Source organism: Mizuhopecten yessoensis, unplaced genomic scaffold (genome assembly GCF_002113885.1).
Source record: "Mizuhopecten yessoensis strain PY_sf001 unplaced genomic scaffold, ASM211388v2 scaffold5409, whole genome shotgun sequence".
Lineage (NCBI taxonomy): Eukaryota > Metazoa > Mollusca > Bivalvia > Pectinida > Pectinidae > Mizuhopecten > Mizuhopecten yessoensis.
The window spans coordinates 78,977-94,338 of NW_018406035.1; the positions used below are offsets into that span (position 1 = coordinate 78,977).

A 15,362-nucleotide genomic window follows, 5' to 3' on the forward strand; every position below is an offset into this window, starting at 1 on the left:
AATCTGAAATATTGTTTTATAAACAAGTTTTATATGACAATAATTATAAGAGAATTCACACAAATCTGAAAATACAAGTTTAACTAATATCTGTGTATCAAAGCACACAATAACAGAAAATAATATCAAACTGAAGTCACACAAGTTAAAATCTAAAAATAAGTATAAGTTTTCTATGACAATAATTATAAGAGAATTCACAGAAATTACACTGAGTAAAGAAGATGATGTGTCCATTTAACAGCTTGGGATCGGAACTCTAAATATTAATTATTATTTTGCAATTATTAGCAGTTAATGATTATCTGATTAGTTATCAGAAGTTGATTTACCCGTGCATTGTACCTGTACACCATTTCTGCAATAGACTATAACTCATCATCATCACAACTGACCACCTATGTAAACATGTAATTTTAAGCAGAGTTGGTGTTCAGGGAAAACCCCACTGGTAGTACATACTGTCTGCTATATATACAGCGGTAGTACATACTGTGTACCCCATATACAGTTGTAACACATAATGTCTTTGATATGAGCTTTTAAATGTCGCTTATGCTGTTACATGTACGTACATTACACATACAATGAGTGTTATTTTGTCTCATTTAATTAACATAATTTCTACATCTGTTACAGCTTGGATGGGGAATTTATAATGATCTCAAGAATTGGAAAGCTCACGATTCGTTATTTAAAAGCTACATGCCTGTTTGTCATGTTTCAGTTAATGGGTTAATGTTGTCCTTGAATTTCTTGAAAAACCCTTATACACGAGTTATACAAGTAGGCGTTATGCGTTATCGCTCCATCACACATTCAAGTATGTAGCGTGATGTCACAGACTAAACGCTCCTCATTTCTATATTTCTTATATAGAGATAATGCGATGAACATACCCTGTTTGTTTATCACACCGAGCAGATACAATACACTGCATTGTAACATTTGTAATCATTGTGCATGCTTTCTCTTAATGCCAGATTAAAACAGACAACAAGAGGAACAATGGATAATGATAAGGAATCTGTGTGTGAAGAAGGGGCTAATCCAGACGAAAAGGGGAAATGGTCTTCAAAGTTTGAATCATTGGTTGTACTGTTGGGTTACTCTATAGGCCTGCCGGAGACATGGAAACTGCCATTTCTAGTGTACAGGAATGGAGGGGGTATGTATTAATGAGTTACCAGTACCTAGGATTCTAACTAAACGAGGTTAAAGGATTTTATTTTAGTACAAAGATATGGACAGACGTATTACCTTTAATTAGCTATATAGATTAGCTATGTAAAGAAGAATCGCGACCGTTTCAAAGCATTTCTTTGAGACTTATTTCCGTTAGAGCTGATCAACATTGTGTGAAATGCTTTCCGAATGTTGTTCTTTTTTTATTATGTACTAGTTTTCAAAATATATATCAACGTTTAGAAAACATTATTTATTATTTGAAACACAAACATTTTATATGAAAATATAAATATCAGACACTCAGAGACAATGTACGCAGGAGCATTAGACTCTGCTATAACGATGATTGGGGTGCCATATTTTCGACAACATGATATTATCGAGAAATATTCTGTTTCCTTGTGCGATATGTACCACAAAGTACGGGGGTTAAATGTCGTCTAGGTATAGGTGTAGTGCTGCTTTAGGAGCACCATCTACTTTCTAAACCGCATGGCGATTTAACAGTCGTTGTGAAAAATTCTCCACTCGTTCATTGTACACGTTATTGGGAAAGATCCTTCAGTCGGACAAAACAATGTTCGTCAATTATACTTTTTTATCAGTCTATGGCTTCCTGACAAATGTTTAAACACTCATGACTGTAAATTAGAAATATTGAATGTAACTTTAAAACTTAATTGGAGTACTAAAAAATCATTTTATAAAACGCTCACAAACACAAATGGATTCATCCTTTTCATAAGGCTATAGGTATTTTATTGACAATTTTGAATGGCTATTTTTTATGATGTCGGATTGAAACGAATAAGATGTTAACTTTTTAATCTGACGTTACCTTCTGATACGAGGTTCCATCACGGCGTCACTTTCTGTTTTAGTTTGGAGACTGGTGTGGTATGTGATGTGTTAGGTAGTTTTATAAAAAAAACACATGTAATGTTTTACACGTTGTTAAAATGTGTGTGGTTTGTTTTATAGGTGCATTTCTGATCCCGTACGGTATTTTGATATTATTATGTGGATATCCTCTTTACTTCTTGGAGCTTGACCTGTCACAGTTTGCTGGTTCCGGGCCATGGAAAATATGGAATATTTGCCCGATATTAAAAGCTATATACACATTTCTAAGGTTAACAAATGATACAAAAATATTTATATATGTACACACTATATTTACTTATTTTTAATCCTTTTTTTATTACACAATATAGCATGTAGTCAGTCCGCCTGAAGAAGACCTAGAAGGCAGAAAGGCCTAGTGGTAGATCTTACATATTTATTATTTTATTCTATACATACTATAGATATTCATGAGTAAAATATACTGATTTATTTTCTTTCAATGTTTAACTTGCGATATTATAATTTGAAAAAAAGCTGTACAGGAAAACGCATTTGAGCATATGTAATGGTTGTAAGATATTTCTACATGTACGTATCAATATTGCTATGATTTTTTTCATATTCTTTTTACATTTCTGTAACATTCAAAACATGCCTTTCCTCCCCGGTTTATAGTGTTTTAGATATTACTGTTCCTTTTAAGTATCAACAATAGATAAATGATTTGAGGTACCAAAATCAAGACCTTTATATACATGTACTTCATTAATATAATTATATCTTTACAAAACAATACACCTTAACGTCACGACCATGCTGTAGGGGAAACAAACAATATTGATTGAGATATCTACATGCACACAAAGTTTACACGTATTCCAAGTGCATACAACAAAATTTATATTTTGGTATTGTTTTTTAAACTAACTGCGAATAAAATAATTCAGTAGTACAATGTACTTCATTTACATTTTAACCTAACAGAAACATTTAATTTTACTGTTTTGAACCAATTCCGTTGAGCAACTATAACCTGCGTCGACTTCTGCAGCTTGTAGAAAAAATGTTTAGGAAATGTATTCCCTGTCACAACAATAGGCTGCACGTTATTGAAATGCCTAGATAAGCGACATTTGCCTATTCGTATAATTCAGGTTTGGGATTGTCCATAGCGGCCATCAACCTCCTGACAGTGTTGTTTGACAACATCGTACAGTGCTGGGCCGTAGAATACCTCGTCAACTCCTTTAGCACGGTGCTTCCCTGGACCACGTGTGATAACTATTGGAACACACTATTCCATCGACACTTCCTCATCATTATCATTCTCCAGTGGAACTCTCCAATCAAATCTGAGCAGTGATTGGTCAAATATCACTGAGGTATGCTTAAACTAATGTACATATTGTATTAAATAAACTACAATGTCATCTACATTTTCACCGGGTCTTTGTAGAATTTTGGGAGGAGATATTTTGCTTCTTCCTGCTTGTAAAAAAAGGACAAAAGCAATATATACTGTCGTCATTGTAACACGTTTGTCTTTATTCTTGACCGATCTACTGTTGCCTTGTGGTTGTATTTACAAATCCCGGTATAAATAAGCCTAAAGCAATTGCTGTCTGTTGTTTGTCTCCTCAGTAGTTTCCATTACATCATTAATCGCCTCTAACAATAATGCAAAGGAATTACAGCAGATCGATTGTTTAAAAGGGACCAGTGGTGAGAGAACTTCTGGAATAGCAAACAAAAATCGAACTTAGAACATAGCTATGTGATTCCGTTACCTACGACCTCGATTAGACTCATTATGGTAACATCCAGTATATAACTGTTTAACATCTAATACATAAAAATAATAGTTTTAAATACCACTCATGTCCGTATTATTGCAGAATACAACAATATGCTTACTAATCGTTTGAATATTGATTATAACATGATTGCACGTGTCAGTGGCCCGAGCTATTACATCACTAGTTTTCTATTGTGTACACTATGGTAACTTGACTTGTGTTCCAGCGCTCCGACCTTGGGTTTAACGCATCGACTCCATTAATGAAAGTGTCGTCGGTGGAAGAGTTTTGGAAGTATGTCTATTAGAAGTGTAATTTGTTGTGTTTTATGTTCCTTGATACATGTAGCATATATTGTGTACCTTCCGAATTAAATGGCAGAGTAATGAGATGTACCTTTAAATCAATAACGTTTGTAAAGTTTAAATTTTATTTTGGATCTACCTCTACACGTTATCCACATTTTCTTCCAACTGTTTTGATATCGTGCTTCTTGAGACTTCGAACTCCGGTAAGGGACAGGTTATGATTAACCTGAAGCAACAGTCCTGGATTGATAATTCTTGATATTGGTTTAGTAATACACAAAAACACATTTTATTATTGGTTGTTGCTAAATTATATCATCCAAATATATTGCTCCATTAGTGCGATGTGCATGGCAACATTACAACCTCTTTTAATGCGTGACTAAAGGTAAATAAAATAGAAAGGGACGATAAAGGATTCGGAACATTTTGTCACAAAAACGTAGGAAATGAAGTTTTAATACTTATTATTTAGAAATGACAGAAATTCAAATACTCAACAGCATTTAATAAGGCTTAGCAGTACTATTCTACCATGTGTATCGATGAATAGACTGATGAATATTTTGTTGCATGTAGTTGTTTTTGTTTATGGTTTGTTGTTTCTAAATGTCACTGTTGATTTTTAGTATCAAGGTGGAGGACAGGAACTTGACACTGTGTTTGACCTTGTCTGTACCCTTCGTATACCTTTGTTAAATAACTGTTTAAACCATCCATTGAACCAACCGTATGTAACACGGTTATATGTATATCTATGGTCAAATATATTTGTTTTCATAATGAATTTCAACAGGTACAAAGTCTTGCGGATATCTAGCGGTATTGACGACATCGGCGATGTCAACGGAATGTATATTGTTTATATGGCTATTATCAAGGTCATCGTTTGCTGTGCCATAGCAAAGAGTTTCAAGTCACTTGGAAAGGTAAACCTAGGTCACCACACTAGTTGACCTCTCATATTGCTAAAATGAGAAAACATATATCAAATGTCAGAAATTGTATTATACTGAAGACCTTTAGATGTCTTTCTGTTCACTTACATTACCTGGTCATATACTTTCTATACTGGACCTAAATGATTATGGCCCGTATTCATGTCATCTCAAAAATTAATTTTGTGCACTAACAAACCTTCTTGTAACTCCCCTTAATCATGTGAAAATATTACAAACGGTCTATCGCTATAAGTCTCTTCAAAATTCTTTTAACGTATTGAAAAAATATATTTTTTTTGTGTAAATTAATCATGGCAACACAAATTGTGCTTGAGTATGGAATGTAAGGTTGAGCATTACACGGTATCCTGAATACGAACCTATGTGTCACCAGATCTCAAATTCGGCAATGAGAACCTATGACTATGAAAATCGAGTGTTTAAATACCACCACAACTGTTTATCTAAGGTTACAGGATATCTTCCTATATAATTCAACAGGTCATGGTTGGATGGTTGCGGGATATCTTCCTATATAATTCAACTGGTCATGGTAGGATGGTTGCGGGATATCTTCCTATATAATTCAACAGGTCATGGTTGGATGGTTACATGCTATCTTCTTATATAATTTTACAGGTCATGACTGGTGGTTACAGGATATCTTCTTATATAATTTAACAGGTCATGATTGTGACGGCTATCCTGCCAATAATCCTCCTCGTTGCGATCCTTTTGCGAGCTCTGACACTGCCCGGATCTACCGAGGGAATGCTGTTTTTCATCAATCCAGACTTTTCAAAATTGTTAAATGCTAAGGTAGATATTTTACATATGGTTTCCGACAGTCACAGAAGATACCATGCCCCTTCTGCCGTACGTTAATGTTTTTTGTTTCCAAGATATTATGCTATTCTCTTTTCTGTAATGAAACTAAAATTCGTATTAGGACTTCTTATTAAACTTGCTTTTTTCTGGATGGTTAGGGTTGGGGGTAGGGGGGTTGTAGTTGGCAGAAAGGGCAAACGTTGTAAAATTTCTTTCTGTTAAACGTGCTCCTAATATTCCCTTTGTAAGTCACATATCAGGGTTGTTGTAACATAATAGAAAAATGCTTTTTGTACAAACTTTCCTTGTGTTGATCAATCTCAAAGGTTAATAAGAAGTCTCAGACAGGTTTTGGAGGTTATTAGCGTTTGACCTGATGTATCCCATTGCATGGTTTGCACCCTCCTAATGAAGGTACAAAGAGACTTAAACTTATCTACTGAATTGCAACGCTTTTGATTTATGGTTTTTGATCATTTGTCTCTTACCTACTGTTACTATTTAGTATGATCGCCCTTGACTAGCAAACACAAAAGTATATAACCTGAAGGGTGTCTTGCTACAATGTCTAGATTTGAACATTTTAATAAAATGATACATTAATGCAGTCCTTTAGTTGTAGTAGTCGGGTTATTAGATCAAAGAAAAAATAACTGATAGAACAATTAATAAACAAAAGTACTTCTCCCCGCAACTCTTCCTTCAATTTATTATTTGTTTGAAAAATTACAAAAAACTTCAACTTTATTACATATCCTTATTCATTTATATACTGTTGTTATTTGTTATTTTGAAGCCAGCGTCATTACCGAATATTTTGTAGATATGGGTGGAAGCGACCTTTGTAGCATTCAACACGCTGGGACCGGGCTGGGGCGGGCTCATGATGATTGGCTGTCACAACAAGTTCAACTACAACTGTCTGAGGTCCGATGCATAGTAACCATCGTTGTTACCCTGATGTTTCTCAATTTCAGCAACACATTTTCTGTGGTGCATATTTCAAATACTGTCAATAAGAGCTCTGTGATTCAAAGGCGTCAATTAAAAAAGAAATGATTGTATCTTACCGATTCATTCACGCACTTACGCTGGTATCAAATACTAAGTATCTAGGGATACACGTGCTACCACTTTAATGGGATGAATATCTGTTAAATGTCAGATGCAAATTATGTCGTTCATAAATGTGCCCTACGGTTGACATCTCGTGACGTGATTATTTTGATCTTGTCATTTTTAGGTATTGAAAAGGCAGACAAGTAATACTGACGATGTACCCGTATTTGATCAAATTAGAAAATTAAAGCATGTGAAAAAGCCATAAGGTACACAACACAATATATAGGTTAACATAAATCGCAGTAAGGGTACTAGACGTAATATGATTAGTACGCTTGTACAGTAATATACTTTAATACCTTACTATAAAATTAACGTTATTTCTATAAACCTACAGGGCCTCGTTGATTTCTTCCGTTTCTGTGCTCCTGATTGGTCTCTTCAACGGACTGGTTGTGTTCGCTACAGCGGGGGTCATGGCTCACGAGGCAGAGGTTCCTGTTCATTCCGTCGTCACTTCAGGTAAGGGAACATTGTATATACTTTGAAAATTGTCCAAAAATAAGTAAATGTTAAATATGATCAGTGCCTACTCATATTTCCCTACATGAAGTCTTACGGTTGATCGAGAACTGTTATCAAACATATGAAAAACGACATTAAATATTTATCTATTTTTCTTATAAAAATCAGTTAAATGTTTCTCTTCCTTACAGGTGGTTTTTCAATTGGATTTATCACATATCCGAAGGCTTTGAGTTGTTTCCCTTTGCCACAGGCGTGGTCTGTGCTGTTTTATCTTGTCCTGATTCTCCCAGGGATCGACTCATTAGTAAGTTATCAATCACATTATATACTTTTATATGTATAATCTCACACTCTGTGATCTCCCGTTAGTAATTATTCCTTACTTGCTCTAATTTATCTTTCTTAAATAATAAAGAATATTTTAGTTTTTCGCAATACATGTATGTGCCCATGACCTTGTCGTGGTCTTCTGTTGGTGAATATATTTGTATTACATATGATCCGTTTACTGCTTGTAATTTATTATTATACATTTTTTTTTTTTGTCTTTGTTATTTTATGTAACTTTTTGTGTTGACAGGCCGGTACGCATTAACGTAGATAGGATGAAACATGAAAATGTTGTCTCCGACAGCACATTATAAGTCAAAGAAAGATTAATCGTTTCTTACTTCCACATCATGCTATCATTTGACAACAGTTAATAATTAATACGTTTATTTGTAACATTAGCTTGGCGTTTTTACTCTTTAAGAGTAATTATTAAGTAGCGTGTTTATGTGTCCTTTTGTTTTCTCCTTGTGTGCTCTTCTACGAGAAATCGTAAGCTCCCACAACAGATCTGCTTCTTGAATCACTCATATACATATGCATGTTTCTTCTTCCCATCTTTATAACTTTACCGTCGTTTCCGAGACGTGTCTCTTCGTAACATTAGTTTGTCTGTTATTTTAGTTTTGAAGTGATTAGTTTAACTGAAGAATGCCCTTTTCCCAGTAAACACCGATACCATATATCCTTGGATAGTATGAAAACGTAGACCAACCGTTTATATGTAATATCCATAAAAACTGAACTTACTGGTATTAGTGTTAATTCCAATACTTTCATGTTCATCCTAGGACATAAAAAATATTGTCATGAGAATAACATAAACAATACATTTGTTTCAAACTAATTTCGGCTTGGAATACAATACCAATGACAAAAACATTAATATGGTATCATGGTTTGTATTTCAGACAGTGATGATGGAACCATTCTTGCTTATTTTGGAGGAAATGTGTCCCAAGTATTTCCATAACAAGCGTGTAGCCCTATTGACAGTTACAACCATTGCCACGTTCCTTGTCGGACTCTTATTTGTTACTCAGGTAAAATTGTCCTTTTTTATCCTATTTGTTTTAAACCTGACATATTATATGCACACATTTGGTAACAAAATCTGTAACAAAGGCCTGCTTTTAGATTTTAGCTTCAGAGCTTGACATCTCCTTTGGTAAGACAATAACGTAACGGTCACCCCATAACCAAGCTGATGACAATAACGTGTCGGATGGTGCGTTCGTATATTTTCCGGTCTTAATAGTAAATTATCAGGTCTTCTAATTATACATATTAAGTCACATTTTGCATGTATCCTCTGTTCCAGTTTCCGTGTGTTTCTATTGAAATTGAGTTCAAACTGAAATTGTGTGTGTTAAATGCTATTTTGAGGGGTCATTATGAATATGTCCACCAGTCATTTCATCATGTACCAAGCTTGTTAGACTGAGTGTACGTTCTACATCGAAAAGTTTTAGTTTTATAAATTAGATATAGCAAAAAAATAGACTTACATATAAGACACGAAATCATTTGTTCTTTGATATCTTGTATGATGTCACAGATATGTAACATTTATTTGTCTCTTAATGATTAGCAAATAACAAAAAAAACACAAAAAATGGTTATAGGGTCGCCTGCCCGACCACGTGGGGTTTTTTTTCTTGGGGTACAATTGCCCTCCTTCCCAATTGAAGACCCCACACGCGCTAACATCCGGTTCAAGAAGAGTGATAAGTATAATAAAATATAATGTGTCATTGTTTTTGAGAAATACATAAGATTTATATTATAATTAAAAAGGTCCATGTATATAACATTGTCATAACATGGTCATAACCATACATAAACTGTATTCATATTCAGAAAAACCAGCATTCTTATAATGCTTCTCTTTTCCGTGTTTAAATTAATATTAAAATTATATTCAGCACAATACTAAGGTTATAGGAGAGTACGTATTCAAAATAAGACTGAAAATTGATACTACATGTAGTATGGGTTATTATATGAAGATAAAATGAGACTGGACATTATTATTATGATGAGCTATTGTATACAGGTAAGATGAGACTAAAAAGTGAGATAGATATCAGCTATACATCTCCAATACACACACAGGAATACACACATAGGGAGATATTAGCCAGGTGGCATATGACTAGTAGTTAGCGCCTGATAAGACAGCTCTTGCGAATTCCTCAAAATTGTATTGATTAATGTATATATATATGCTAATTGTATTAATTATATATCTATGTACTGTAAAGCGCGTTAGAGTAGCTTATGTTAACTAGATAGGGCGCTATATCAAATGCTGTATATCTATTTATGTATTTATGTTTTTAAGTAGCCTTATGTTTTGTTATTTATTCCAGGCCGGTGTTTATATATTTATACTTGGTATATGGTATATAGCCACGTGGAATGTCGTGGTAATTTGTTTGGTGGAGGCGATCGTGTTTGGATGGGTGTATGGTAGGTTTTCATAAACCACATATTTGTTTTTATTAAGCTCATTAATCTTAACATAATCAATCTATTTAATATGTAATCATTTGTTTCAAATATGTGTTTGAACACAATATGTCAAAACTCTTATCGATGCAGAGACATGATTAAAGCATTACTAATTTACATACAGATACTTTTATTATTGTGTCACGCTCAGTAAAAATCAGCACATATGATACATTAGAAATAAAATATTGAAAAAAACACTTTTGAGACATTTTACTAAAAACATGTACAATATTATACATAATCAAACATCATCTCATATTGGTGTTATAAAAAAGCTATGGTATATACAAATAGTCGAAAAGACTGATACAAGTATTTATGCATATTTAAAGTAAAAAACGCGTTTGTCGATTAAAACCTATCTTTGTCTAGAGTAGATGCTAGAGTCCTTTGAATCGCATTACATACTTTAATCTTATTGAACCTGTTTCCATGTTCATATCTAAAACGTTTGGTATATTGTCATCAGCTACATTAAAAACCTTAAACGGAATATTGTCATACAAAGGTGTTGGCGGTCTGGAGTAACGGCCCGTTTCCAATGCAAGTGGTAGCGATCCATTGCGAAATAGAGTAAAAATACGTCTGTGCTGTCTTTGTAAATTCGCAAATGGTGTTATTTCTTGTTTGGCGTAATTACAATAGTGTTGGGACATCATATTAACGCAATATGTAACAAAGAAATAAAATGCACGGGTGAAACTTTTGCGATCTTGACATATGTATCAATCACAGGCACATGCTGGCAATTTCCTGAATACATTACGGTTATAGAACTAAGTTTTCCCGGTCCTTTGCTACGTGTTTTACTGTTTTGTAAATCATATTTTCACGATCATACTCGTGACCCGCGAGATAGCAAAAGCTTAATCCCCAAAGGAATACACTACTATATACTGTACCATAGACATGACTGACAGTTCATTTTGGACATGGCGATTGTACACAAATAATCTAACAAAACTCAAATGCAGTAGAAATACAATCAGTGATGACATGGTAATTTCAATCCATTTTATGGTATATGGTCTGTCTAATTTTGATGGAATCGTGATTATGTAGCAAAATATTCGTGCTCCCTTGTGTTTAGATTTTGCTGTCTACATTTGACAACACGAATAATATACTTGTTTTTTTTATTATTTTCAGGGAGTAACCGTTTAGACAGGGATGTAAAGATGATGCTCGGCCGTCCTATGCCTGGACCTGTCAGGATAAGTTTGGCATTCATCATACCAATATTTCTGTCTGTAAGTTATGTACATTTATATATGTATGTTATATCAGTATGAGAATGCGATGCACTGGTAAGGATAAAATGCCTTATGTTAACCTAACAAAAACCTATCCTTTTATAAAGACAAACGTTTCATTATTTTAAAGGTCAGTAACTAGCATTGTCGCTGTTTAAAACAATTCTTGATACCTTATGCACATTTGTCCGTTACTATTTATCTGTTGAATCGTTTGACAGGTTTTATTGACGATCAGTATCGTTACGTACCGTGCCCCGGCCTTTGGCAGTTATGAGTATCCATGGTACGCCTCTATTATTGGCTGGGCCCTGACCTTATCGACTCTCGCACCCGCATTAGGTTACGCGGTGTATACTCTATCAAAGCAGAAAGGAGATCTTCATCAGGTAACGAAATGTACATGTCTCACTACCAGTGGCTGCGTCATTATACATTGGTTCTTTGCGTTTGAAAAAATGCTAATAATATCGAGATTTAAACTGGAATTTTCAAACGTTAATGAAAATATTAACGGAGAACAATTACTTACACACTGCATGACCGACCTTAGCACATCCTTTATCCCTATAACTCCAAATCACTATCAATGGAAGTTTTTTTTTTTTTTTTTGCTTTCATTCATAAATGTGTAAACTATGAAAAAAACACCGATATATAGTAAAATGAGCTTTAACGCATTCAACTTTACATAGAGCGAGTTTTCAACTGTGTAATCGCTTGCAACGCGAGGCGACATATATATGTAGGTATTACGTTGTCGGTGTCGTCGGCTGCGTCGTCCGAACAAGGTTTCCGTGCGATAACTTGAGTTCCCTTGGATTGATTGAATTCAGACTTGGTACACATATTGCATATCAATATAGCTTGGACGAGTTTGTATTTCAGAAGTTTACAAACATTTTTGGTGGAGTAATGCCCCTTTTATTGCCAAATAAGTTCATTGTGATGTAAATGAAAAAAACTTTTTTAGTTTTTAATAAATTCCTTTAAAATTGTGTACGGTAATGCTAGGGCAATAATGTTCAACATATTGTACCGGTTTTTCTGTCGAGTTTCAACTTTCCACGTTTTGGCATATCACACTTTACATTGAAACGCTGTTCATCGTTTTTGCCGTTAATTTTTGCTTGTTTACGCGATAACTCAAGCCAAAATTCTCTCCTCATTACAGAGCTGAGCAGGCGACATTCAGTCATGTCGAATTCTTGTTTTTTACACTGTTCATTCTCGATCATGAAATTTGAAAGAGCTTGCATTCCCTTTATCGTCGCTGTTTGGATCGCTGTGCTAAAATCCATACTTTGTCAGGTTGATATTGTCGATACGTAAGGCAATATTGAGTCATTGTTGTGAAAAAGGAAAAGGAAAACAAAGCTTATAATAAAAATAATAAATAAAAGATCTACCAACTTTATTAACGATGAGTTTACTTTATGTAATGGGAGACGACTCGAACGGCAATGTCTTCTTGAAAATCGGCATTTATAAGTCCAATGATGCACAACCTGTCGTTGATGGTAACAAGAACAGCTGCTATTTTCGTCACATGTACTACTAATAACCAATCAAAGAACTTCTAACATGGCAAAATATAAAATGTAGAATAACGAGACATTAAATGCAATCAGCTTCGAGTGCAATCATGAATTGAATTATAAACACATATACACATATACAGATATCATTGTAGAGAAAAATGCCAAACAAAACTCGGGGAAATATGTTGTTTTAAACAAAAGACAACCTCCATACTAGAATGTATAAAGTATCTTACTTCACAAACGTTCTGTCGTATTAAATATCGTAGATAACCTGATGCTGTGAATATATAATTGATTTAAATTATTTTGGATGAATTTAAAACAGGCAACCGTTCAAAAACATGAACGAAAAATAATTATATATAGCAATGAATGTAAATAGAAAAGTAAAAATGTATATGTCGTAATGATATATAAAACATGTCGAACAATACAGTTGATATATATACATATATGTGTGTGAGTTTTTCAGAGGTTCCAAAATTCCGTTCGGCCAAATGAGGACTGGGTTCCGATAGATGCAAGCTACAGAGAATTTTGGAAAAAAGACAGCTACCATAACTCCCTCACCTGGAAACAACTGTTTTTATACAATCTGAAGGGTGACTCGGGACGTTTTGTTTCTAATTCACTCACGGTGGAAGAGCAACACTCCCTTAAAGCATTTACATAATAGCTGCACTTGCTATCGGTAGCTACAGGCTTGGTTAAACAAATATTAACTGCACCTTTTTACTGAGCTAAGAATTTTAACTGCAAGATATTTTCTTTTATTTATGGTAATATGAGTAATTCTGTGATATCAAAATAACAATATTCAATATTAACTGTTATTCCAGATCCTTCTTATCATTAATCAATATAAAAACTGAATGTCATCCAACGCCAAATGTACCAATTTACCATTATGTCTCTACCTTTTCAGTTTGAATTGACTGGTGCTATACATAGACATTTGGTAATGGAAAAACCATTTCAACAGTTTTGTGATTTTGTTTTGATTTTTTTTTTTATTATTAACTGATAGAAACCAAAATGTGTAATATAACACTGCCCTTTGTTGTACCTGGCGGAACGTTCCAATCTATTTGTTTTGGTTTGGTGTCGTCCATCTTAATGTATTTTGAACTTTTGTTACGACGATTTGTATTCCTCATTTTTCATACCGCATCAATGTCTTCTGCTCTGTATTTTCCAATTGTAACAAATTCAACAAAATTTAGCGAAATTCATCTTTAACGAACATTCTTATATCTTAACATATATATATATATACAGGCTGCTTAAAATTAATACTAATGTAAGGAGCGTCAATTCACCAACTGAAGCGACAGGAGGAAGCAAACAAAGTCACCAATTGACGGCAAACGCCAAGATGGTGATATTTTTGTTCCTATTTCAATCTTATTTTCTATATCACTTTCTAAGATTTGTTTGAAATCCTCTATCTATTAAATAAAGTTACTATTCACAATTGTGTTGATGTTTGTATATACATTCAAACTTTAATTTATGGCCGAAGCTGTGAGAGTGGAGAACACTTTGCTGGTGTATTTGGTATGAAGATGGCATCTAAACATTGATAACAACATGTATGATATAATATTATATAAGCAATTAGATATTAGTAATGGCTGATATCAACAATAAATGTCGAACAATACGCGACTTCTTCTGACAGAGTGTCACATAATAATAATAAATTATAAGTATCCATTAGAATGTTGAAATATCTTTGGCTTCTCACCAAAAAGCTGTATTTGCGTATATTATATCTGCTTAATAAGCTGTAAAATAAGGTTTTCGCGTAATGTCTCATATTTCGTCGAAGTATACGTACATGATAACACAATTAATGATAACTGTCGAAGAGGCTGTAGACATGTTTCACACGGAAAGCAATGTCTAAATATCCCCCTCGACATTCCAGACTAGGTAAATGAAAATGCTAACAAACATCTGTATAAGGTAAATAATCAAAATTCGTTTTTTGCTTTAAAACATACAAATCTTAGAAATTCTTTGGATAATTTCTAATTGCTTAATAAAAGTTGACTGATAGGTAGACCAAATTTCAGCAAGGTACTCAAGTTTGCGTCTGAGTAATTTGTTTCAGAAAGTTCTTAAAAATGAAGTACTTGTAAAATGTTTGCAGAACGTATTTAAAAAAAAACTAACATTTGCATAGATATTGATATAATTTTCTTAATATGAACATAAA

At 33.8% G+C, this 15,362-nt stretch overlaps 1 protein-coding gene across 1 annotated transcript; it reads left to right on the forward strand.

The window, feature by feature from the left end:
• Window positions 1–4,060: 4,060 nt before the first annotated feature.
• On the forward strand, window positions 4,061–15,065 carry LOC110450670 (sodium- and chloride-dependent glycine transporter 1-like). Its single transcript, XM_021498295.1, has 11 exons — window positions 4,061–4,124; window positions 4,935–5,067; window positions 5,764–5,898; window positions 6,731–6,834; window positions 7,367–7,491; window positions 7,686–7,801; window positions 8,739–8,870; window positions 10,200–10,299; window positions 11,494–11,594; window positions 11,819–11,986; window positions 13,614–15,065. The coding sequence occupies exons 1-11, from the start codon at window positions 4,093–4,095 to the stop codon at window positions 13,812–13,814; spliced, it is 1,347 nt and encodes a 448-aa protein (XP_021353970.1). The 5' UTR covers window positions 4,061–4,092; the 3' UTR covers window positions 13,815–15,065.
• The last annotated feature ends 297 nt before the right edge of the window (window positions 15,066–15,362 follow it).

Excerpts from the sequence above, each read along its gene's own strand:
- LOC110450670 (XM_021498295.1), top strand. The coding sequence starts at position 4,093 with ATGAAAGTGTCGTCGGTGGAAGAGTTTTGGAA. Across the intron at positions 5,068-5,763 it reads GTTTCAAGTCACTTGGAAAG|GTCATGATTGTGACGGCTAT; the intron begins GTAAACCTAGGT and ends ATAATTTAACAG. Across the intron at positions 5,899-6,730 it reads CAAAATTGTTAAATGCTAAG|ATATGGGTGGAAGCGACCTT; the intron begins GTAGATATTTTA and ends AATATTTTGTAG.